Source organism: Colletotrichum truncatum (genome assembly GCF_014235925.2).
Source record: "Colletotrichum truncatum strain CMES1059 chromosome Unknown Contig_0006, whole genome shotgun sequence".
Taxonomy (NCBI): domain Eukaryota; kingdom Fungi; phylum Ascomycota; class Sordariomycetes; order Glomerellales; family Glomerellaceae; genus Colletotrichum; species Colletotrichum truncatum.
Window position 1 is genome coordinate 1,677,566 of NW_027222403.1, and position 24,528 is coordinate 1,702,093.

General features: G+C 52.7%; 6 protein-coding genes across 6 annotated transcripts; 4 read left to right on the plus strand and 2 right to left on the minus strand.

Annotated features, from left to right (window-relative positions):
- Window positions 1-248: 248 nt before the first annotated feature.
- On the plus strand, window positions 249-1,771 carry CTRU02_209740 (vacuolar targeting protein; the record flags this gene model as incomplete). Its single annotated transcript, XM_036720554.1, has 2 exons — window positions 249-503; window positions 590-1,771. The coding sequence occupies 2 exons, from the start codon at window positions 249-251 to the stop codon at window positions 1,769-1,771; spliced, it is 1,437 nt and encodes a 478-aa protein (XP_036587394.1).
- A 2,436-nt stretch (window positions 1,772-4,207) lies between these two features.
- Window positions 4,208-6,734, plus strand: CTRU02_209741 (pheromone processing endoprotease kex2; the record flags this gene model as incomplete). Its single annotated transcript, XM_036720555.1, has 3 exons — window positions 4,208-5,341; window positions 5,393-5,967; window positions 6,023-6,734. 3 exons carry the CDS (start codon window positions 4,208-4,210, stop codon window positions 6,732-6,734), a joined length of 2,421 nt encoding a protein of 806 aa, XP_036587395.1.
- Window positions 6,735-8,559: 1,825 nt separating this feature from the next.
- Window positions 8,560-14,062, plus strand: CTRU02_209742 (uncharacterized protein; the record flags this gene model as incomplete). The annotated part of the gene is made up of 3 exons (XM_036720556.1): window positions 8,560-10,882; window positions 10,932-12,354; window positions 12,400-14,062. 3 exons carry the CDS (start codon window positions 8,560-8,562, stop codon window positions 14,060-14,062), a joined length of 5,409 nt encoding a protein of 1,802 aa, XP_036587396.1.
- An 831-nt stretch (window positions 14,063-14,893) lies between these two features.
- Window positions 14,894-15,494, minus strand: CTRU02_209743 (RNA recognition domain-containing protein; the record flags this gene model as incomplete). The annotated part of the gene is made up of 2 exons (XM_036720557.1): window positions 14,894-15,148; window positions 15,240-15,494. The coding sequence occupies 2 exons, from the start codon at window positions 15,492-15,494 to the stop codon at window positions 14,894-14,896; spliced, it is 510 nt and encodes a 169-aa protein (XP_036587397.1).
- Window positions 15,495-17,046: 1,552 nt separating this feature from the next.
- Window positions 17,047-17,307, plus strand: CTRU02_209744 (uncharacterized protein; the record flags this gene model as incomplete). The annotated part of the gene is made up of 2 exons (XM_036720559.2): window positions 17,047-17,157; window positions 17,254-17,307. 2 exons carry the CDS (start codon window positions 17,047-17,049, stop codon window positions 17,305-17,307), a joined length of 165 nt encoding a protein of 54 aa, XP_036587399.2.
- Window positions 17,308-20,788: 3,481 nt separating this feature from the next.
- On the minus strand, window positions 20,789-24,150 carry CTRU02_209745 (rhoptry protein; the record flags this gene model as incomplete). Its single annotated transcript, XM_036720560.1, has 2 exons — window positions 20,789-22,884; window positions 22,932-24,150. 2 exons carry the CDS (start codon window positions 24,148-24,150, stop codon window positions 20,789-20,791), a joined length of 3,315 nt encoding a protein of 1,104 aa, XP_036587400.1.
- Window positions 24,151-24,528: the final 378 nt, after the last annotated feature.

Sequence of the window (24,528 nt, forward strand, 5' to 3'; positions counted from 1 at the left end):
TTCCCCACCAGTGCCGCCGACACTTCCTGCCATTGTTTGGCAAGCAAGACGATCCCTCCACCACATTCTCTCTCTGCGATAATCTGAGGTTCAAGCCCGCGGGCCTTTGGGTATCGAACGACAATTGCGATTTTATATAACCCCGGCGAGCTAATTACGCGATCCAAGCGCCTGTCTCCCCATCATTCGATCTGCGATAGTACCGACGGCAACGACGACGTAACCCCACGTCCACCCAGCTGGACGCCATGGCGGTTATTGACCAACACCACGATGACTTCTCCAATGTGTCCTGGCACACGGAGCAAACTGCTGCTGCTGAGAGTTCTAGCTCAGTGACGGCCACAAACCCCGACGAGACCGACCACAACGGACACTCTGCTTTTGACAGCGAAGCACCCGGCTCTGATGACCGGGAAGTGCTGGATTGCACCGTCTCCGAACCGCTTAAGGAGAATGACGGCTCAAAGGATACCTTTGTGTCCTATTTGATTACTACCAATGTAAGGCGATCAAAAAGACTCTGGCAGTGTTCCGCTGGTCACTCCCTTCCTTCTGGAGGTTTGCGCGTTAATACGAGCTTTGTTAGACTACCTTCCCTACCTTTCAGCGATCACATGTGGCAGTCCGCCGGCGGTTTACGGATTTTGTCTTCTTGTATAAGGCACTTTGCAGAGATTATCCCACCGCCGCAGTTCCTCCCCTTCCCGACAAGCAGCGTATGGAATATGTCAGCGGCAACCGCTTCGGCCCGGACTTCACCAACCGCAGAGCGCATTCTCTCCAGCGCTTTCTTACCCGTCTCTCCCTCCATCCGGTCCTCCGTCGTGCCGATATCCTCCATATTTTCCTCGAGAGTCCTGATTGGAATGCTACTATGCGTAGTCGCAGTACGAGGGGATCCCAAAGCAGCGATGCTGGTAGCAGTGGTGTCTTCGACAACCTAACGGACAGTTTCCTAAACGCCTTCACCAAAGCTCATAAGCACGACAAGCGTTTTGTCGAAGTGCGAGAGAGGAGTGACAGGCTTGACGAGGATTTGGCCCACATCGAGAAGGTGGTTGCAAGAGTGGCTCGCCGCGAAAACGACATTGAGTTGGACTTTAAAGACCTAGCAGAGCAGTTCCAAAAGCTTATCACACTCGAGCCTGGAGTTGAGAATGAGGTCAGACATTTCGCCAACTCGGTCGAGGACACAGCGATGGGCTTGCGTAAGCTCAAGGACGCCACCGATCAGGATTACCTCGGCAGCCTCCGGGATATGCAAGCCTACAGTATGGCGTTGAAGAGCCTCTTAAAGGCGCGAGAGCAGAAACAGGTGGACTACGAGCAGCTAACGGAGTACCTTAACAAGAACACTGCCGATAGGGACATGCTCCAGTCCGGGCATGGAGCCGGCGGCCTTTCAGGCGCCAGCGGCAGACTCATGCGCAAACTTGAAGACGTACGTGGGGTTGACCACGAACAGTCACGCCGTGACCGTCAACGTAAACTCGAGATGAGCATCGACAAGCTTACCACTGAGGCGGAGCGTGCCAAGAAGACAAGCGAGATGTTTGATGACGAAGTTGTCAAGGAGGTTAACGATTTTGAGCGGATCAAGCGGATCGAATTCAAGAAGCAGCTTGGTGGGCTGGCCGACTCCCACATCGAGTTCTACGACGAGGTAATTGAGATCTGGGAGGGGTATGTTAAGGCAATGGAGAAGGAGGGTGTATCAGGCACCCGTAGCACTGGCGTCGAGCCTCCTGGCCGGCGATTAGTGGAGTAGAAGGTAGCATTTGGGAATTTGTAGGTCTGAAGCTGGGCCGCGATGTTTGGCCCACATGATGAAGACGCCTACCTCGGACGATAAGGTTGTTGCTTGCTGGAATGTGTATTTCCTTCGAATGGCACTGGGACAATGCTTTGAAGAGACTCAGCCGAGAGAGCCGGTCGGCTCTTCAACTGGATTATGGGGACACTTGCGGGATCCCATCGTGGAGAGCTGGACATTAATACCGAAGAAGGCTGGCAACTCTGCTGATAATGAATATATCGATTATTTCCTGGGTCAACGTTGATGGGCGTGCATGATGGCTAATGATTACTGGATCGACGTTTACGACAAGAGAAACCTAGATCATGAGTTCGCCAAGGTACGATGATAGACATAGCGCCCATTACGGTTTATCTACATAGGCGTCACTCTAGGCCATTGAATCCGGCGCAGTCTACCGAACCCATGTTGCATTCAGTCTTTCAGTTGAACACCGTTCAGGGTTTCATCATTCATGCGGTAGATAGCATGCATGGGTGCTCGATGGACAAACCGAAAAAGGAAGAAATAAAATGTTTTATGTCCGGGAGCACGTAGATGTTTCTTGCGCGCGAGCAGTCATGGGGGGGAGCCAGGCATGGACGAAAGACCAGACGTTGCCGGTGGAATCGAGAATTCCAAGCATCCCAAGACATTGACGCTGTGAACTCTATGTTGCTTATTATATCTTGAGGGCTTCATGCGCTGTCACGGCTCAGTGTGCGTGTGTGTGGCAGAGAAGGTGTGTGTTCGAGAACGGGAGCCATTTCCGAAACACCTCACTGTGTCAAGCGCCAAGGCCAGGCGATTAATGCTGGGGAAGCCTCTGTCTCTCCTTGGCCGTGAATCGGTGATTCGACGTTTGGGCGTTTGGACCTTCTGGGGCCAAGCTCCAAAGGTAGCAGATTTCTGGGCTGCTCAGGTTGGGCAGTAGTTACAAGTTGTCTGAAACTATTCCTGTACTACCTACGTGACTACGTAAAAGGGCGCCATATGCTTTCAGTAAGCAAGAAAGAATACCTTGATGTGGCAGCAACTATATCAGTGTCCAGATAATACGGGTTGTCACACTTGGGGGAGGCCCGCAGAAATGGAAATTGAGAACGCGGCATATGGAATGCAGCGTTACGAATTTAGATACGTACTTGGGTGTGATGGTCATTCCTGTGGGGGGATCTTCAGAGAGGCGCAAACGGGGGAGGGGAGATGAAGGAGGCGACCAAAAAAATAAAATAGCACAGGCAGTGGAACCCCTTTTGCCATGCATCAGCCTGGGGGAATCTCCGACCCGGTGGCTGTTCAGGGTGCTGGACTCTCAGTGGGCCAATTGGGGGTAACTGAGTGGTGACTGCGCCATTGTTGAAACGGGAGTGTGGACAGTGGACACGGCTGCACCTGAGTCGCCGCCTTGGATTCCTTCAAGGTACCGTTCCCTCCATTTTCGTCAGCTGAGAAGCCTGGATGCGCTAAGTACCGCCTTCCCATTGCAGCAGTGGTGCAGCAGTGGAACGGCCACTAAGGTACGAACGCTCGGTAGCAGGTACTTGGAAAGGTAGGTAGCATTGCGGTCGCCTGTGCCGTGCTTTATGTTCCTGCCGTTTTCGAGAAGGCCACGAAACATCAATCTGGCAGAGGTCATCCTGTGCTCCAGATCTTCATTCCGCCTAGCAAAAAAAACATCAAACTGACTTTTTGCGGTCTCTGGCATGTTATTTTTTTACTCTTGCATTTTCCCCCTACTTTTACGTTTTCCTTCCGTCCAAGTAATCAAACTGCTCTAAAGGCACAACGCCTGCTCTCTTCCATCGTTTTGTCTTTGTATTTTTATTACTGTGCCATTGCGTATCGCTCTTTCTCGTGGCCCTGCGCGTTCCCATTCGCATATTAAGTGCATTGGACGCCGAAACGAGGGCTCCCCGCTGTTTCTTGCGCGTAAGCTGCTTCTCAAGTAATAGCCGACCAACAATCCTCAGCAGGGTCCATCTAATCAACACTGCCAAGCAGACAAGACGGTTTTTGCAGCAGTAACTGCTTTGCGCTAGACCAGTTTGACTCCCCCCCAGCTCAAGGCTCACTAAGAACAGTACATAAAAAAAGGTCGCGCGGAGAGCCAGGGAAGCTTTGGCCATATTCCAGGGCGGCCCTTGCCACTTGCGACTCGACCACGTCTCGTCTTCTACTCTCCCCAAGCCTAGACGGGTCCAGTTCGCTCCTTTGTCCCCCTGATCGAGGTACGATTGTGTGTTACTTACCCCCTTCTCTATTATCTCTATTTTTTTTTATTGTTACTTTCATCTTGGTTCGATCTCGATACGGTGCTGGAAGCTGACGCTTATCTGTCCTCAGCTTCAGCCTCTTGCTCTCTGCACATTTGTTTGTTCCCTTCGAGGGGTCTACGGTTGGCCCATCATGAAGTTGTCCGCTGTTCTCCTCGGCCTGCTCGGTCTTGCCAGCGGTGCTTCGGTTCGAAACTACGAGACGAACGACTACTATGTTCTCGAGTTGGATTCTTCCACATCCCCCGGCCAGGTTGCTGATCGTCTCGGTCTGCGCCACGAGGGCTCCCTCAGCGGTCTCGACGGCCATCATATATTTTCCGCGAGAAAAGAGCCGCATGATATTGTCAAGCCTGTTCTGCGGGAGCGGAGGATGAAGAGGCGAGGATTGGGCGGCTCTGACCCCGTCGACGGCATTCTTCTCGCACAGAAGCAACTTCTTCGCAAGCCTTGGGAGAAGAGAGTACCTCCTCGCCTGCACGGTCCCAAGAACGTCGCTCGCCAGGATAAGCCCGACGCTGCGATGGTTACTCAGATGAACAAGATCATGCAGACCTTGAACATCGTCGACCCCATCTTTAACGAGCAATGGCACCTGCTCAATACCGTCCAGCCAGGCCACGATGTCAACGTCACTGGTCTTTGGACGCAGGGCATTACGGGCAAGAACGCGACTGTTGCTATTGTTGACGACGGCCTTGACATGTATAGTGATGATCTGAAGCCCAACTATTACGCCGCCGGTTCCTATGACTTCAACGACCACCGAGAAGAGCCGAAGCCCACGCTGAGCGATGACAAGCATGGCACTCGCTGCGCCGGTGAAGTGTCTGCCGCGAGGAACAACGTCTGTGGCCTCGGCGTCGCATACGAATCCAAGATTGCCGGTATCCGTATTCTGAGTAAGCTTATCTCGGATGCCGATGAGGCCGTTGCTATGACATATGACTATCAACACAACGATATCTACTCTTGTTCTTGGGGACCTCCTGATGATGGCCGATCGATGGATGCCCCAGGTATTCTAATTAAGCGCGCCATGCTTAAGGGTATCCAGCAGGGTCGTGGTGGAAAGGGATCCATTTACGTCTTTGCCAGCGGCAATGGCGCTGCCAACGACGATAACTGCAACTTTGATGGCTACACCAATTCCATCTACAGTATCACGGTTGGCGCCATCGACAGGAAAGGTCAACATCCCTACTACTCGGAGAAGTGCTCTGCTCAGCTCGTTGTCACCTACAGCAGTGGCAGCGGAGATGCCATTGTAAGTAATCCAAGTCTTGACGCGTTCGAATGAAGACTAATAACTGGTTAGCACACTACTGATGTCGGCACTAACGCATGCTACAATGGCCACGGAGGCACATCTGCTGCCGCCCCACTGGGTGCCGGCGTCTATGCGCTTGTTCTTCAAGTCCGTCCTGATCTGACCTGGAGAGACATGCAATGGCTCGCTATGGACACCGCCGTGCCCATTGATGAAAAGGATGGAGAGTGGCAGCCGACCAAGATCGGAAAGAAGTTCAGCCATACCTATGGGTACGGTAAAATCGACGCCTACGCCATGGTCGAAGCTGCCAAAAACTGGAAGAACGTGAAGCCTCAGGCATGGTACTACTCTCCTTGGATCCATGTCAACAAGCAAATTCCCCAGGGCAAGGATGGTGTGGCGGTCAGTTTCGAGGTTACCGCCGATGCTCTCAAGGAAGCCAATCTCGAGAGGGTGGAACACGTGACGGTCACTATGAACGTAAATCACACTCGTCGTGGTGACTTGAGCGCCGATCTTATTAGCCCCGAGGGGGTTACTAGCCACTTGTCTGTGACTCGCAAGCTGGACTCAGCTAGTTCCGGATATGTTGACTGGACATTTATGAGCGTTGCGCATTGGTGAGTTGGCCTATGGAAAGAACTGTACATGATATTGTTGCTAACTTGATATCAGGGGTGAGTCCGGTCTTGGCAAGTGGACTGTTGTCGTCAAGGACTCCTTGGAGAACGAGCACCAAGGTACTTTTGTGGACTGGCATCTGAAGCTTTGGGGCGAGTCGATCGATGCGAGCAAGACCAAACTCCTTCCTATGCCCACCGAAGAGGATGACAATGACCATGCCTTGGTTGCGACTACCAGCATAGCTGCCGCCACTACGTCGATTACCCACCCTCCCCAAGCCACCGACAACCAGCCGGCTGCTACACCATCGGACCACCCCGAGCGGCCGACAAAGGTCAAGCCTACTGGCGGCGAGACACCGGCTGAGACAGGCGCGGCAACGAGCACCAGCAGTGCTGCAACGAGCACGAGCAGCCCCTCAAACTGGGTCTCTTGGCTGCCATCCTTTGGAAAGGCCGGCGTCTGGGTGTATGGCGCCATTGGTCTCATTGCTGTCTTTTGCTCTGCTTTGGGCATTTGGTTCTACATCAGAAAGCGCCGCAACAGCACACCGCGGGATAACTACGAATTCGAGCTACTTAATGATGACGAAACCGAAGGCTTGAACGGCGAGAAACGCACGCGGGGCCGTGAGCTCTATGATGCGTTTGCTGGCGATGACGACGAGGAGGACGATGATGGTAGCGAGTACCACGATCGGAACCGCGATCGGTCAAGAGATGGAAGCGGCAACAGGGAGACGGACAGGTTAACAGAAAAATAGGCGTACGGCTGCATGGGACGTTTTGCATAGAGAATACCTTTTCTTTTGCTGTTGCATTTTGGTATTTGATTCAATTGAATTAGACGGCGGCTGGTGTTTTGAGGTGTAACAAATCAATCAATCCAATGAACAACAGACTTTGAACATGTTGGAGTTGAGAGGCATTCCAGATACCTAAGAAACCTACATGAGATAACAGCGTCAAAACTCAACAATGGTGAAGGGAGTCCCGGTCTGCACTGATACTTGAGGCGGGTGCTCCCGAGCCGAACAAGAGACAACTTGGCTACTGCAGGGAGATAGACTTCAGGGTCTTTTGGTATCGCTATTTCTGGCACGGCCCTTTTTTTTTTTTTTTTTTTTCGCTTCCCTCCCCTCAATTCCGCTAGTTTTTGTTCTTCAAGTCTCTCATTTGACTGTCCGAGTCTTTCCTTTTTACCCTGTGTTCTTCATTCATTTCAAACAATGGTCAGCGATAGTTGGCAAACAGTGCCGAGTCAATCAGGATTGCTTTTCCCCTGCACAATTGTTCGAGGTCACCCCGTCCAGCCACCTCAATATTCGGACGAGTACGGTGTTAGTAACCTCGCTTCGCCCCAGAGTACTACCCCATCAAATCGACGGTGGTTGCGTACAAACGTGTGCCATATCTTTGCCGTGCCTTGTTCCGAAATCCCTTCGCCTATAAGTCAACTTGGGTATGGGTACTCAAACGTAGGTTCAGCCACTTTATTTTCGTTTTGGTCGACGTCCGAAAAGTCCCATGCATGCTGTACGGATACCGCTCTTCGGATCACCACATACATTGGCCAACGGGACATTTTAGCCAAGAAAACTGTGATGGACAGCTGCAGCAAGTATCAAGCAAGCTGGGCCATCCATCTTCGATGGCATCTTCGATGGGAAGATGGCACGATGAGCGGGGGACACAAGTCGGCCGCAGGAGTAAGCCGTGATCACTGGTCAATGGCAAGCTAAGCCCATCCAGTGGCTCCATTCCGACCGCCTCTTTTTTTGTTATTTTTGTTTTTACATAGGAGGAACTACATAGTATACTTTTTGACCTGCTCTTGGCCTGGTCCACAACCACGCCCACCCCTGTCGCGGCTGTTCGTAAGGTGCTGCCCACCTAAACCACCTTACCCTACCTCCTACGGATACCTACCCAGGCCTTTTCAGCCCAATCGATGACAGTCACGACATGCCTGGTTTGGCAACAAGAGCAGAACAGACTCAGAACCCATGTCCCAAAGTTCCCCAAAACCAGGATTACCTCCGCCTAAGCCGCCCCCAACCCGGGCCCAGCTTCCCATTGCTAACCCAACTGGGTAACCCAATGACGCCGTAAAACAACCCGTCAACCTCGCCATTTTTTCCAGCTCTTGATGCTTGAGTCGCAGTGAGAACTAAGAAAAAAAATTGCTCCTCTTGTCCCTCTTCCCCAAGCTCTTGTCTGTTCCTCTCAGCTGCACATTTTTTTTGTATTTGCTCGGCTTATCTTCTACGGACATTGCATCTAGACGCAACCTCGACTGACTTATGCGCCCCTGCTTGCATCCGGCCGACCCTCCGTTGCGCGCGCGTGTTTACATCGCATTGGCTGCTATGGCAAGCTGCATATGTCTTTGACGCCCGGCCTTTACTACCGCTAGTTCTGCTGCTTTAGTTACCCGAGTAGTTTTTTTCCGTTGAAGCTCACACAGACGGTACACGTCAATTCACCGATCTTGCGCTCAGCCCTGAAGTCGATCAGCTGTCCTGCAGCCCAGTTATAGCTCTTGCGACAAATATATACTGTCCAGGTCCAGATCACAGCCTCGTCGCCATGCCGAGTGCACCGTATTGGGGCGATCTGACAGGCCCCAAATCCGCGAGACGTCAGCGACGACAATCTGAAGACTTTAGTCTACCAGATCGTAAATCTTCTCCTGATCAGCTGGATCATCCCGCTCCTGCCCCTCCTCCAAAATCTAATCGTACTTCTCTTCAAACGACAAACACCGAGGCTGTCACCGAATCGACTCTCAGCCCCTACGCTTCGCCCACCGCCTCCAGCTTTGCAGGCCAACAAGGCCTTGCCCCGCGCCCGCCTACATTCCCCTACGGCGAGTCTCAGTACCCAGAAGACCAGCAGGCTGAAAGGCGCCAGCGACGACGTAGAGAGCGCAACGAGCAGGAAGAGTTCTCAGTCCCCGATCAGGAATATTATCTCCCCGCGGGTGCCACGCCTCCAGCCGCTCCCGATGTACCCAAGGGCCCGCCCGTGAGCTTCAGACATCCGTACGGCAACGGAGGATTGCCATACACATATCCATCCCCAGGCACATCTCGTCCCCAACGGCATCCTAGCCCGCTAGTAAGCCAAGACGACGACATGGATCCCGAGGGCTACTACAGAAAATCCACGCCGGGGAGCGAACTGCCGCCGCCGCCGCCGCCGCCCGAGCAGAGGGCGGAAGAGCAAGAAGAGTATCCGCCACTCAACCGCTCACAACAGACGCTCGATACGACCAACGAGACGCGGCAGGCCCACGAACCCCGCGAACCCCGCATATCCCAGAGTTCATCGAGGAGAAGGTCAGAAGGACAGGCGAGGAAGCCTTCGGGAGGATCCAGAAAGTTCGCCAATGATCGCTCTCCACTCCAGAGGCTTGAGCTGACGCTCGACAGCATCACCAAGGAGGAGAAGCGAGCTCGTGTGGAAGCGGCAGAGCGCCGTGCGAGAGAGAAGGCTGCCGCCGCGGCGGCTAAGAACCCCGATCTTCTTCAGCCTCCAGAACCCTCACACCGCGCCCCGCGGTCACAACCGCCGCAACAGCCACACCACCAACAACCCCAGAAGGCAGTACAGCAACCGCCACTGATAAAGCAAGAACCTCAAAGGCCGCTTCCAGAGCCGCCTCAGCAACAACCCCGGCAACAGCCCGCACCGGTTCCGCAAGTGCGGTTTAGCGACATTTCGTACGATGAGGATGACTGGAGAGGCGCAGCGCCTGAGCAGCAGGCCAATGTTGCTGCTCCTCGGGGAGCTCCTACACAGCACTATGTCGACGATAGGAGATATGCGCCTGCGCGCGTGTCACTTGACGATGCGCGACGGCAGCCACGCTACGTGCCCGAAGATGACGGACGGTATGAATCTGGTCACTACCAGCACAGAGCTCCTGCCATGGCTACGGCGACGAGACATCACCCTACATATTCTGGCGGCATACCTCAGAGGAGTGTCAGCCTGCGCGAGGAGCCTAGACAGGCACCGGCGCCCAACTCAGGTATTCCGAAGCGTAACCTGAGCTTCCGCGAGCGGGCCGCCAAGAATGATTTGAACTTGCCTACGGCACCTGTAGAAAGGAGTCAAAGCCCGGAGACCGATCCCGAGCCTATGCCGCCAGTTACCAAGTCTCGGCGGCCTAGCTGGTCTCTCACTCGGCGCGGAAGCAACAAGCTTAAGAAGCAGCCGAAAGGTGACCCTTGGTTCAATATTCGAAAGGATGCCGAGAAGAAATTTGAGGACATTGAGGTCCGCAATGCGGCTTTGGATGAATCTGCTGCTGCCATGGGTGGCCAACCTGTTCAGCGGTCCGCGTCACTCGCCATGCGTGAACAGGCATTGCCCCGGGAAGCTCCTCAGGGGGATGTTGGAAAAGCCGGGATTCCCAGTAAAGCTGCGAGGCTAATCGGATTTGACATGGGTGGTGTCCAACGGCGCGCCACCGCCCCTACGACTCACCGCAACTACGATCATGACAATGGTGCTTATTTTGAGCCTGTTGCATCAGGAGGTCGAGGTGAGGAGTCTCATCACCTTTCTCATAAGGAAGCTGCGGAGCGTGGGAGACAGTATGATCGAGAGTATTACTCTGACGATGAGTACAACGAGCGCGGCCAACGTGTTAATAAAAAACTATATCACGGCCGCGACAGCTTCCGTCCTGGTGAAGGCATCTACAAGCCGCCCAAGTATCTCGATGAGTGGAGGAAGGCCACGGTCGGCAGCTTGTCTGGTTCTTTGCTTGAACTTAGCGACGAAGAACTCCCTGGGGCTGATAAGAACACGCCTTGGTGGGAGGGAAGTGGGAAGCGTAGGGGAAGTGCCTCTCGGCCTCGCAAGGCAGAAGCTTTCGACGGCGAGTATGATGAGACAAATGGTGAGCCCAATGGTTATGTGGACCCAGGAACAAGGCTAACAGGTAACAGCACCCACAAGATTCAAGCCGCCTCTGTACCTCAAGTGTGGCCCGCTGCTGAGATACTGTGGGCTTAAGCACGAGAAGGTCCCTGCTCGTGCCAGGAATACTGAAGCCACCGAGCGAACCTTGTGGCGCGGCTCAGTAATGATTGTGACCCAGGACAGCGACTCTTCCTACGAAATTGCGCCGACCTTACGGCTGTTTGTGCAGCCGCTTGAATTGCTCCCGCCCCCGCCACAGCTGATCTCCGGAGAGCAAGATCTCCCCCCAGAATACGTGGACCCGATTGCCGGAATGCCGAAGCTAGGAAGAAGAGGAGAAACTCTCTATGTCCGACCCGTAGACCACCTCGAAGAGGCCAAAGACCTATCAAGGGATGAATCAGATAATGGGCTGTTCGAGAAAACGAAGAGCCCCCCTGATATCGCTCCCGCAGATGGTTCTCTAGACTACCCTGGTTCCTTCTCAAGCCGCCGCAAGCGCGTCAAGATTGACGGAGAGAAGGTCTCTAAGTATAAGGATGTTCGCGGGTTCCGACTGCACGCGGAGCGGGGCTACACGTTCTGGCGCTTCAACATCGAAGTCGAACTTCGCGAGAAACAGCAGCGTATCGCTTATCGCATTAACCGAGGTCCGTCCATGGGCTTTTGGGTCCCGGCTGCAGGAGAATCTATGAACATCATGTTCTATAGCTGTAACGGGTTCAGCATGAGTGTTAATCCCGACGATTTCAGCGGCCCTGACCCCATGTGGCGCGATGTTCTCAACACACACCAGTCTCAGCCGTTCCATGTCATGCTTGGCGGCGGTGATCAGATCTACAACGACTGCTTGATGGATCAGAGCAAGCAGTTCCGCGAGTGGCTCATGATCAAAAATCCTCTTCACAAGCATAACACGCCCTTTACTCCGACGATGCAGGACGAGCTGGAACGGGCGTATCTCGAGAGATACTGCATGTGGTTCTCGCAAGGTCTCTTCGGGTTGGCCAACTCTCAGATTCCCATGGTTAATATGTGGGACGACCACGACATCTCTGATGGTTTTGGCTCGTATGCCCATCATGACATGAACTCGCCGGTCTTTTCCGGCCTCGGCAACGTGGCTTACAAGTACTACATGCTATTCCAACACCAGAGCCTTCCGAATGAAACAGAAGCGTCTGAGCCCAGCTGGGTACTCGGTGTCCAGCCTGGACCCTATATCAATGAGTTGAGTCGCAGCTTGTTTATAGAACTTGGCTCAAAGGTTTCTTTGCTAGCCGTTGATGCGAGAACGGAAAGAACGGAAACCGATGTTGTCAGTGAAGCTACCTGGCAGCATATCATGGACCGTTGCTACGACGAGCTCCGGAACGGCAGGACCCAGCATTTGCTTGTTTTGCTTGGTGTCCCGATCGCCTATCCCAGATTGGTCTGGTTGGAGAATATGTGAGTAGACCCGTAACATCAAGCCGACCAATGCTAACAGTATAGTCTCACCTCGAGAGCAATGGATCCCGTCAAGGCTCTTGGCAAGCTAGGAATGCTCGGTAACACCCTGAACCACATCGACGGAGGTGTAGAGGTTCTCGACGACCTCAACGACCACTGGACTGCCAAGAACCACAAGAAGGAGCGAGAGATTGTTATCCAGGACATGCAGGATCTTGCAGCAGACAAGTCCGTAAGAGTTACATTCCTCAGTGGTGATGTCCACCTAGCAGCTGTCGGCCAGTTCTACGCCAACCCCAAACTCGGTCTACCGAAGCACAAGGACTTCCGCTACATGCCCAACGTCATATCATCGGCTATCGTCAACACACCCCCTCCTGATTTGATGGCAGACATTCTGAACAAGCGTAACAAGATCCACCACTTTGACGACTCCACCGAGGAGAACATGATTCCATTGTTTGGCCACGGAGTCGATGGAAAGCCCAGGAACAACAAGCATCTGCTGCCGCATCGCAACTGGTGCGCCATCCGAGAATGGACTCCTGGCGCTACGCCGCCGCCCACACCGCCGCTGTCGGCCTACGATAGAAGCCCTAGTCCCCCTGCTAGCCGTGGTGGTCTTTTGCGGCGTTTCTCCTCTAATAAAGGTCCCGCTTACCGGCCTGACATCCAAAAAGACTCTCCAAGAGACTCTTCCCGGCCCCCTATTTCCAACAGCGGCAAGGCCGGAGGCTTGTTCAGAAGGCTTTCACGCCGTAACTCGACCGATGGAGCCCGTCCGGCGGAACTCAGCAAGCCGAAGCGTTCAATGTCATTGACGCGCAACTTCTTCAGTCGTCGGGGCAGCAAGAAGGCTCAGCCTGACGACGGGGGTATCAATGGTCAATGGGGAGAAGAAGATAACGACGCTAGCTCAGTTGAAGATGGTCATTATGGCTATGACCAATACGATGACAGGCCGGCTGTGCAACCACGGGTTAGAGGTATGGGTCTGCGTGGAGGTGGTGGCCACGACGAATACCAGTCGGGAGACGATTCGTACTTTACGGCTCGCCCCGCCACGCGATCAAGGGGCGCACCTATCCGCGGGGTTCCACAATACGACGAGTACCAGCCTGGTGACGAATCGCAATTTACCGCTCGACCACCGCCTCGCGCACGCACTATGAGCCACGAGCGCCAGGCCGCGCTGCCACCGCCCAAGCCGTTCCATCGCACGCCGACCGGCTTGTCGGTAAAGCAGCAGAAGAACTCCGATAGGTTTGCCGTTGATCTCGAAGGCGGTCTGGATATATGCCTCAACGTTGAGGTCAACCCCAAAGACCCCACGGGCATCACAACACAGTACCGGCTCCTTGTTCCCAAGCTTTTCTGGGACGACGCAAAGGAGGGTGCGACCCTGCAGCCACCTGCTCCGGCGGGCTTCAAGCGGTTCTTCAGTCTGAAGAAGAAGGATACCAATGCTCCACCTCCCGAGGAGTTGGAGGCCGGCGAGGAACAGCGTGACCCATCGGGGTCGGGACCAGGCAGACCGTACACGGCGGTGCCCCCCGCTGGACGGGAGCCTGTGTATGACGTACCGAGAAACGCAAGATACGAGTCGCCAGGGGGATTGGACTCCCCACGTACATATGAGTCGTCAGCGCGGTATGACTCGCCTGTGGGTTATGAGCAGCAAGCAACGAGGTATGAGAGAAGATGAAGGGGGTTTTTTATGCCTGACGACACATGAGGACATGATGAGAATGAGGGGGGTTTTCTTTTCCATGGGGTTGCCCATGTCGGGTACCTCGCATACTTATTTTTTCGCGGAACATTGGATTCGAGCAAGATCAATACGAGCATTCAAAGGAGTAGGATTGATACGAGGGCACAAAAGTCTTGGATCGCTGGTTTCCCTTGGGACTAGCTCTTTTTCGATACCTGCATGGCCAGCGGCCTTACGTTTAATGATTATTATGACCTCGAATGAATTCCGATACACATGATCAAGTGATGTACTGTGGTGCGCTGTGAGAATGGAAAGCATCACGTCACTTTGCAAACCTAGGCTGATATAGGAAACAAATCACAGAGCTTCCATCGGGACGAGGTCCATTGAGACCAGCGGTATGGTCAGCGGCAACATTTGGGGGGACGAACAGGTCGTTGCCACCGAGTTTCTCATTCATTTCAATTCGTGAAAATATATTTCTGATATCAATTTTTTCTTCTCTTTTGTAGCCTGTGATTTCAGTTAGTAATCTTTATAGACCACATCTCACAAGGATCGGTTTAGATCACCACCAACCTTTTCAGACCAAATTACACATGCCGACGTGTTTGTTCGCGCGATCCCCTCATTTGACCGTTCCGGATCGCAACACATCGGCAAGGCCATCCCCATGACCTCATCTATCTGTTCCCTCGTCCGCTGGTTTCCAAGCGTCTAGATAGTGGTTTCTTTCTTCCTCTCCGTGCTCGTCTTGTTGTTTCTTTTTGGTTTAAAGGAAGCATTCCAACAGGAAGCGTGCCAGACCAAGAGAGCAATCAATCACTGGACGTCTCCCTCCTTGGCAGCGGCGACATCCCTGTCGGCGCTGCGACTGCGGCTACGGCTGCGGCTCCGTCCGCGGCCTCGGTTCTGGGGCCTCGCGCCGCCGCGGTTGGCTCCGCCCTTGCCGCCTGGCGGGGGACGAACGAATGCGAAGTCGACATAGACGGTCTGGTCGAGGAGCTTTGTCTCGTGGGCGGAGTCGATTGCCGCGCGGGCCTCGGTCAGCGTTGCGTACTCGATGAGGGCGTAACCCTGGTCTCATTGTTAGTCTTCAAATCCCGTATTTGAAAAGGTTTCCCTCAGACGTCCCAGGCAGAGATATGGAGGGGAGGGTTTGAAATACCTTGACGTAACCGCTCCGCCGGTCAAGGTTGAGATGCAGGTTCTTGATCTCGCCGAACTCGCCAAACTTGTCGTGGATGGCCTCCTCGTCGGCCTCCTCGTGCACGTTGGTCACCATTACGATCCAGCCCTCAATGGAGCGGACGGCGGTGGCGCGGCCATGGGTTTGCATCTCGGACTCGTTGCGCGCGGGGGCGGCTCCCGTGTCGGCGGAGGGGGAGGGCGGGTTGTCAACTTCCATTTCTACGTCGGCCATCTTGTCGGTTGTGTCTTGCGGTGAACGGCGCTTTGAGTTGGGGGGGTTAGGTGAGGTACGGATGCGCGGTTGGAGGTTAGAGGGGAATGTGTTGAAGGGACACGAGGCGCGAGAGTGAGCTACGTGGGTGACGTCGGTGGGCTGCTGAACGAGGTTGACGATGTTGGTTTGTATGGCGGGGCGTCAATTTGTCGAGCGAGGCTGAACGGGTGCGATGAAGCATGGAAAAAAAGTGGAGGGACGTTGGGCTTCTGGCTGCGGTACGTATCTTTTACTGGAAAGCTTGTGCACGGTCTCTATACTGGTCCTCGCGTCGCCTGGCAGCTTAGAGGGCAGTTGTTCAATTCTTGGGGACTGGTGAGAGCTTCAGGTCTTTCGTCTTGATGCGGTGACTCTCCATGGTGAGCACATTGTTCACGCTCATAACAGCATCGAAGACTGTGGGCTTGTGGCCATCACCACAGATTGGCTGGGCTCCTCATGGAAAAGAGACACATGAAAATGACACCACTAAATTTTTACAGAACGATGGAACGAACTAAGTCTCAGCCCTATCCAAATACCAAAGATAGCCTGACCTGAAGCTGAGATTGACGAGGCGTTCTGTCGGACCGTCTCAGCAGGTCGAACACGAGCATTCATCTGGTTTCGCTGCTAAGCCTCATGGTCTGCTGGCATGGTTCGTCTGAAGCAGATGACGATTCCCCACTGATATGCCAACTTTGTCAGGGGGGGCATAAACTGCTGCCTGTGCCGGTATGCTTTACGATCACTGGAGGACAGCTATGCAGGGGAAGATAATGCCATGTCAGCGCTGTGGTCTTGGGAGATTTGACGCCGAGAAAGCAAAATAATGCTCTTTCGCATTACCAAGACACCCACTGCGCGGAGGCGAGAGATTTGGACCGGGGTGATGGTTGTTTCAGTGTTTCCGTTTCACGACGTTGTCCACTTTGCCCGTCGGGGGAGACACCACCGGCTCAGGGGAGAAGGGGGGCTGCGCTCACGCAACACGTCGATCAACATCGCCGAACCCAGTTAATTGAAACCGTCTGGTTCGTCATTTGGCAGTTTTGTACGGAGATGAACATCCGCAGTCCATGCAACCCTTTAGCCAAGACAGAACCAGATTCAAGGTCTAGATGGTCTCTCTCTTTTATTTTTTTTTTGGCCGAATTCCCCCCCTATTTGGCTTGTTCGCGTGTCCGCGTATTCTCGGCCCATGGGATTTCTTTTCTGTAAAATTATGTGGGTTGGACGAGATCCTTGGCGGCAGTGTTGCACTGCCTCACAGGGGGTTAATGAGATTGTTGGTTTGTTTGAGGAGCGGGTAGAATGGCATGTTTGCGATATAACTTAGGAGCGATTTCCCCTGGGTTTTGGGATTGGATTTTCTAGATTCACTGCAATCTTCGCGTCATTTATTTCTCTCTTCAGACCCAGTGATTGACTATCTAATCCATCTCTGGATAACTGAAGTCTCAGACGTACTGAGCAATCGCAAGCGCCCTAGACGTTCTCCCCGCCACAATCCATCCCACATACCGTCAAAATGGTGGTGAAAGATCAGCCCAAGCCCACGGCGCATACCATGCAGCCTGACCGCAATGCCCCTCTCACCAAGGAGGAGAGACAAAGGGAAGAAAAGAAATCCTGGACATGTGTAAGTCATTTTGCTCCACGGCCCACCCCTTCCTAGTACAGCCGTGTGATTCAGCCCGATAGCAGTGATATATAGTTGCTAACCGCCGCCCATTAGGCCCAATGCTGCTCGAGTTGTCTTGATTGCATTGTCATGTGCTTCCGCGCTTGAACTACAAGCCGACAGCATAAGCTTTAAATTCAAAAATAAAATGGGATTGAAGGATGAGATCCTTGAGTTGGAACGGATATGGCGCTTGGTTTTTGGGTTTATGCAGCCTTTGATTGCGGTTGTCGATCAGAATACCTTTGGTTCTTGGAGTTTGGGGCTTTCGACGTTGATGCTATGTGTAGCACCAAGTCATTATGACGTTCTTCTTCAAACCTATTTCAATTACAAGCGCTGTCATGAGCGCATCTTACAATAACCATTGGTTTTATATGTGCGCATATTCAACATTCCAAGTATTTACCGCAAGATGTGAAGCGTCAAGTCTGCCTGGAGGCCGAGACCTTTTGCGGTCATTTACTCCACCGACGACAACGCTGAAGTTGAAAAGTTTGATCTTGATAAGTTATATGTTGTACCCCAACCTCCCTGTCGTTGTTCAAGAAGACTATGTAGCTCCCGGTTGGCGGCAATAGGGTACGACTGCTAAAGTTTATCGTCCGAGACTGTGTTCCACCTACCGGTTTCCGGTGCCGTAAGCCTTGAAGGGGCATTACCAGTGACAAAACCGCTTCAACCTCTCGGGAATAGTAGGCTGTTGAAGGATAGCGGCATGCAAGAACGAAATGCTAAGATGCCCAAGCCCACTGCTTTAACAGCCCGATGAATACACAATGAACATCAGCTGGAGACACTCATAAATGCCATGGAACTTTTTATATGGAAACGAAGACCGCTGGTTTGTGACCAAATGGAGGATATAGAATTTCTCTAGAATGCCTGCCGCTTAGATTTGCATATCGAGCGTTTCTGGTCCAGCTCTAGGGTTCGCGGTGGGCGAAAAATGACCAGCCTTTGCAACATTTCTCAACAGCGAGGAAAGAGAATGAATGAGCCTGATCGATAAGAATACACGCCTCATTACTATACCGTACAAGAAGGCCATCTTGAGACAGCCAGACGCGTGATGGAATCAAGCGCTAACATAGATCAGACATGTCGCGATAGCTTACCACTCTGCATTGCTGCTGGGCCTATTTGAAAATGTTGAGCTTTTAGCCCTGCTTCTCCATTACAGGATACCAATAGAATCGACTTCAGTTGGCTATCCAGCGCTACATTCAGCAAAGACAAGAGGACATCTGCGTGTCGTTAAGCTTTTGCTTGAAAGAGGCAACTTTTTCACAGAGCAGCGGCGTCTCACTTACGGGGCCCACGACTCCTCTCATGCTGGCAGTTGAGCTCAACGATATTTCCATGGCCAGGCTTCTTGATCACGGAGCCAATGTTCATAAGTTGGAGGCGCGTAACAAGCTCTTGATGAATGCAGCCTGCGCAGGACAAGCTTATTTGGTCAGACTGCTGGTTCAAAAGGGCGCAGATATCAACGGGAAGAATGGCGTAAGGTTATCAAGTGCATTGGAGATAATCAACAGTAGAAATTTATCGCAAGAACGACAGAGGGAACAAAAAGGGTGTTATTAATGAGGCCTTAATTATCGGCAGGTTTGTATCAGGTACGAGAAAAGGGAGCCGTTGACCGTGTTAGTTAGTTTTATCTCGTCTTCACCTTCCTTGTTTGTTTGGGAGCAAGTGTTAAGTGGTCTGGGTGTGGACATTCACTCAGTCTCTTGAAGCCTTGGGAGCTTTCAGACACCCATCCACACAAAACATAACAGATTGTATGCTTCAGCGCATGCCGAAGTATTTCAAGACATACTGCAGAGCTTGGTATCAGCTTCACTTATTCTCGTGGTCTGGTAATCAAGAAGGCGTGATGTGGTCCAAAAGGAAGCAGCGTGCCCTCAGTTCATGGCCAATCCTGGCCAATCAAAAAGCACGAGCCGAAGCTCCACAGACGCACGTGCCATCGAGTGATTGCGGTCAATACTGCCACAGTCTACCGCCCCCATAAATCTATATAAACGCCGTCCGTATCCCGCCCTTTCATACTTCTTTTCCTCTTTTTTTCTTCATACTTACCTTATCTGGCCACCTGGGGATCAAGAAATCCGGGTGGCAGAGAGGGAGGCCTGCATTGCACATCGCGGAGTCGACCTCTCTCGATTGCCCTTCGGGGCCATCGTGGGTGCAATTTTTGATTTTTACCACTTTTCATTATGCTCGTTGCCTATGTGCGATGGTATGAAGAAGAGATCTCCCAACTAGGAAAACCTGCTGTGAAACTGCTGTCGTTATCCCATATAGGATCATTCTAGCTTCCCTTGCGGGTTTGACATGATAAATCTGGTGTTCACCTTCCCCTTGTTGGTTTCCATTGCAGCTTGCCTACCGACAGTTTATTGTTCAATACTGTTTGATAGCTTGGCTTTTTGGCCTGTGAGCTAATGACGCCCGCGATGGATAGGTTCCCATGAAAGACGGCTCTTGGTCATCGCGTCTCAACATGCTGGAAGCCGTCACCAGTCCTGCCTAATCAGTTTTTCACTCAGGAAACGCGTGCCTAATTCCGAAGGCAGCATCGACGTCTGTTTTGACAGCTAGAACTTGGCCGTCTGCAGATAAGACAAAGGTATCAAACATAACAATTCAGTGATACATTCCTCGTTGCGTCTAGAGCGATGTACCGTAGCCCTGACGACAGTCTAGGATTTCGCCGCGTCATTGCCTCATTTGCGGTCACATTCATGGTTTGTTCGCGATGCTTTTCCAACTGACCGAGGATATGGCAGTACCCATTACGACGGAGACACTGGGCCGAGGAAGCAAACACTCACTGATTGCGACGCTGATTATTGCCATTACTGTCAACAATGAACTCGCAGCCAGCATATATGCCCGCAAGTCCAGTTCACCCCCGAATAGGAATGTGTTCTGATTTCTGTTTTCGAGGCAGTTGACGGGGTCCACTAGTAAGCAGACCGGTCCAGTGTATCGGCGTTGGTCGAATTCAAATCGATTCTGCTGGTGAAGGGGGAAATCTACGTCGACCTCCGGAATCCCGCAACCATCACTAGCAAATGCTTCGTTGGTATCTTGTGCAGCCTTGTGGCGAGCGTTTCTCATTAGATAACGGGAACGCGTACATCATCAGATTTGCAACCGGAGGGTGATAGATAGCAGACGAGCTTGAAAAAAATCAGACAAAGTAACCAGCGCTTTCCTGAGGCTGTCAAGTCGAGGTCTCACGCGTTTCGTTGTCCCCAACGTGGCTACACTTTGAGAAGTGCAACGTGTAGGCAGAACATGTCTCGATAGGCAGCAATGGCAAGTTAACAGACTCGGCATGATTTCTGACCCGGGGTATAATTCCTGTCCACAAACGACCACTTGCACCAAAGGGTCCCATATATATACAACGAAGACCAAGCGCGGTAAACAGAACATAATCAACCTTTTTCACAATCTTTGCTGAAGACCCAATCCTTCTCCGAGCCAACGTCATCATACCATGAAAACCCCATTAACGCCACGCGAGTGCCTTACTCGCATCATGTTACAAGCCTCAAGCACAGCTAGGCTTTTATCCCTGGATACCCTCCCAAGTAATCTGGTCAGTGATTTCTCTGACGCTCAATCCTGTAATGCTGAAAACCGTCACATCGAGCTCTTCGTCTGTCATGTCCTGTCCAGCCTGCTTCTGGCCCTCCAGAACGTCGTACAGAGCGTAGATTTGGCCCTTCTTGACCTCCTGTTGGTTCATGTTGACCTGAATGTCGGCAAATAGCTGCTTACGCTTGGTTTCGCTGAGAGCGGGGTTGTGTTGATCATAGCGAGCCTGCATCTTCGCCTTGTCCATTTTCATATGCTCCAGCTCATCCTCCAATCCCTTGATGACCTTTGCCAAGGCATTACCGGGAGGTTGAGAGGGACGCATGGTGTTGTCCTCCGTAGACATGCCCAGCTGCTTGTACTGCTCAGAAGGAGGAACTGGCCTAGCAATCTTGATACGCTTCTTGCCTTCGGCGATATCAGCCGCCGTAACCGTTCCACGGTGAGCCTTGATTCGGGTGCATACGATGCAGTTCTTGCAACTATGCCCGGACAAGCTGTCCAGGACACGGCGAGCATCAGAAGATAGGGCGGGGCAGTTGCCCTTGACCTCGGTAGTCAAAGTGTTGTCGAGCCCGCCTTGGGTGAGCAAGTCGATCGTGGTGGACTTGCTTTGGAAAGGTTTGGTTGCAGACTTAACCGAAACACTCTTCTGACTCTGGCTAGTCAAGTTGCGCGTGGTGTTGGTCGCCTCCTGACGGACAGAGCGAGACTTTGTCGATGTTTCCTTCCGGCTTTTTGTCATGTCAATGACCATGGAATGGGTTTTGGTATTCTCCGGCGATGGCATCGTGTCCTCGTCCTCGGCTTGGAAAGGGTCCAAGTCTGGAACGGAGCCACCTTTGAGCGAGCTCTTTGAGGTCATGTGAGAAGTACTGCTTCTCTTACTGCCCTTGTTCGCGACGTTAGAAGCCTTGGCGTTTTTGGTACTGTTTGCAGATCTCTCAGGTAAGGAGAAGGCAACCTTCTGGCCTTGGCTTGAAGAGCTGCGGGCACGAGAACTAGATGCCCGTCTCTTGGGACGAGGCTCAGGTGCAACCGAGCTTTGTTGGCTCTGGAAGGTGTTGTCAAGCTCGTTTACGCTGCGATCGGTTTGCTCTGTCGTCTCAGTGAATTCAATGGTTTTCCTGCCAGGTGTCGCGCGTCTCGGTGTCTCCTTCTCCTCGGCAGTCACATCAAGGACTCTCGAGTTCTGAGTGCTGTTATCAATAGTAATGTCAGGCATAAAGAACGCCGAGGTCATGTTCTCCTCCTCCTCATCATCATCCTCCTCCTTGTCGAGGCGTGCAGAGAAGTCCTCAGTTTTTCCGAGAGGGCGACAATGGTCAAGTTGTTGCTTGAGGGTCTCAATCTCCTCCTTGAGACGCATGTTTTCGTCGTGAAGATCGTGGATGCTTCTCTCAAAGCCCGAGTTCTCGCGTCGAAGGATCTTGTTCTCGTTAAAGTACTTCTCGTTGTGGCGAACGAGGCTATCGTTATCCTCTTTCAGAGTCGATTTCTCCTGCTCCATGGTGTGAAGCTCTACCTGCAAAGCTTCGACTTCCTCGCGAGCAGCCTCAATGTCCTCCTTAGCATTCTCAGCAACCTGGCGAAGCTCCTCATTCTCGGCCATAAGTGACCGCGTGTTACTGCGCAGCGACCGATTTTCTTGGATGAGCGATTCCTGCTCTCGGCGCAGAGAATTATTGTCTGCTCGCAGCTCCTCCAGCTCTTGTTGCAGAGCCTCCTGTTCTCGGCGAAGGGTTTTGTTGTCTGCTTGAAGAGACTTGTTGTCTACCTGTGGAACGTCTTTGCCATGCTTAACATTTGAAGTTTCTTGACGAACAATCTCCCGGTTATTGTTGATTTCTAGCGTGGCGTTGAGCTTTTCCTGAGTCTCGTGAAGCTCCTTGTCCTGCATCTCAATCTTGTCCATCAGCTCGCCGATGTTGACACACGCTTCTTGAAGCTTCTTCAGCGCCCGGTCTCTCTCGAGCGATAAGGTGTTGTTCTCAACCTCGTTGATGCCGATCCGGGTGGTTGCCTGGTCCAGTCGGGCTTGCAATGCTGCCATTCGGGATTCAAGTTCTACAGCTTGTTAGGTCATTTCGTTGCAACAGGACAGGTTGACTTACGCAGCTTCTCCGTGTTGTACCGCTCATCGGCGGCAGTCTCGGGCTCCGAGCCGGTGCGAGAGCCAAGGGCACTATCGATAGACTTCCGGCCCTTCAGTCGCTTGAGCTCGTTTTGCAGGTGATCGACCTGATGCTCAAGGTCGAGGGCATGTCTCTGCACCAGATCATCATGTTCCTGAAGATTGCAAATTTCGTCTCGGAGCATATCCATAGACACAAAAATGTTTTCTTCGTCCTCAGGGATTGCTAGGCCATCGACCTCGGCATGGTCGTTAGGCGGTAAAGTCTCGATGCGGTCACGCACGCGGCCGTTCTTGACGAATACAGGAACGCCGTTCTTTACGGCACCGTCAAAACGGAGGTTGCCCGAGATAAAATCGTTGAGATGGGAGATGTCGGGCATAAAGAATGATCGGGATGTGGCTCCGTTCTGGGCAGGGCTGTCGGTCGTCGCTGGGGATGGGAATGTGTTCCTAATAGTATTGAAGGTAACTGGTGTAGGCTTGTTCTCAGGAGCACTCTCGACTGGCGCCTGCTTGGGCGTTGCTTGGGTATGAGGTGCCAGAAAGTCCGACTTCCAACGATCGGTCTTTGCGGCCATGGAGGCCCGTCGGGCAGCCTTGTAATTACCTGAGACGCTGCGGGCGTGTCCTCTAGCCAACGGACTTTGGTTGTGTTGTTGGTGGGGGTTAAAGCGGAAGTTTTCAGCGTTAATGTCAAACCGGAACGGCGACTTGGAGATGTTGGAAGACAGGTCGGACTCGTTATCGACGCGGGGCTGCATTTCGGCGCGCGTCCTCTTAGAGCCTTGCCAGGTGTCTTGTGTAGTGTCGTCAATTGTTGAGAGATATTTTTGTACTATGCTTTTATGGGAGACGTCCTCTTTGCGCCTCATCGACCCAGTAGTTTTGCTGGTGGCCCGGTCGTTTCTTGTCTCGGCGTTCTTGGGCTTACCGTAGAATTCAGGCCACTTGCGGTGGGCGGCTTCCAGATCGACTTGAAGCCTGCCGTTTGAAGGACCAACAATGCGAGCAATGTCCTCGTTGAGTCTGCGGGTAGATTCGCCTTCGGGGTCTGAGAAGACGGAGGACATGGTTGGGCTGACGGTACCGTGAGAGCCGGTCGAGGAAGGAGGGGAGTTGAAAGGGTTGTCGCGGTTGGCATTCATTTCCCTTAGAATGCGAGAGCGGTAGCGATTGTGAACTGGGTCGGCCTCCATGACTGCCCTAGGACGCGTCGAACGCGGTTTCCAGGACGGGAGTCAACGGCGGAAGGTAGAGTAGTAGATTCACGTCGTTCACAACGCAGCGGTAGCGGTAGCAGAATGCGACGCGTCGGTGAGTCGATATTTGGGACAAATTAAAAGTCGTAAAACTGCACAGAAGCAATACCGAGCGAAAGAAAGTTGCTCAAGGCATAGAGGCGTGCACAATGGCTCGACAACTGTCAAGAATGGTGGTGTTGAGCTCACGGGCGAGAGAGATGGAGAAGGAAGAAGCGTTCAATGAGAAGTGCAGGGATCGTTTGTTTACTTTCCAGTCCTAAAGCGTGTAAACAATTGGCCCGCGGCTGGGCGTGGCAGAGGTGCAGCCTAGTG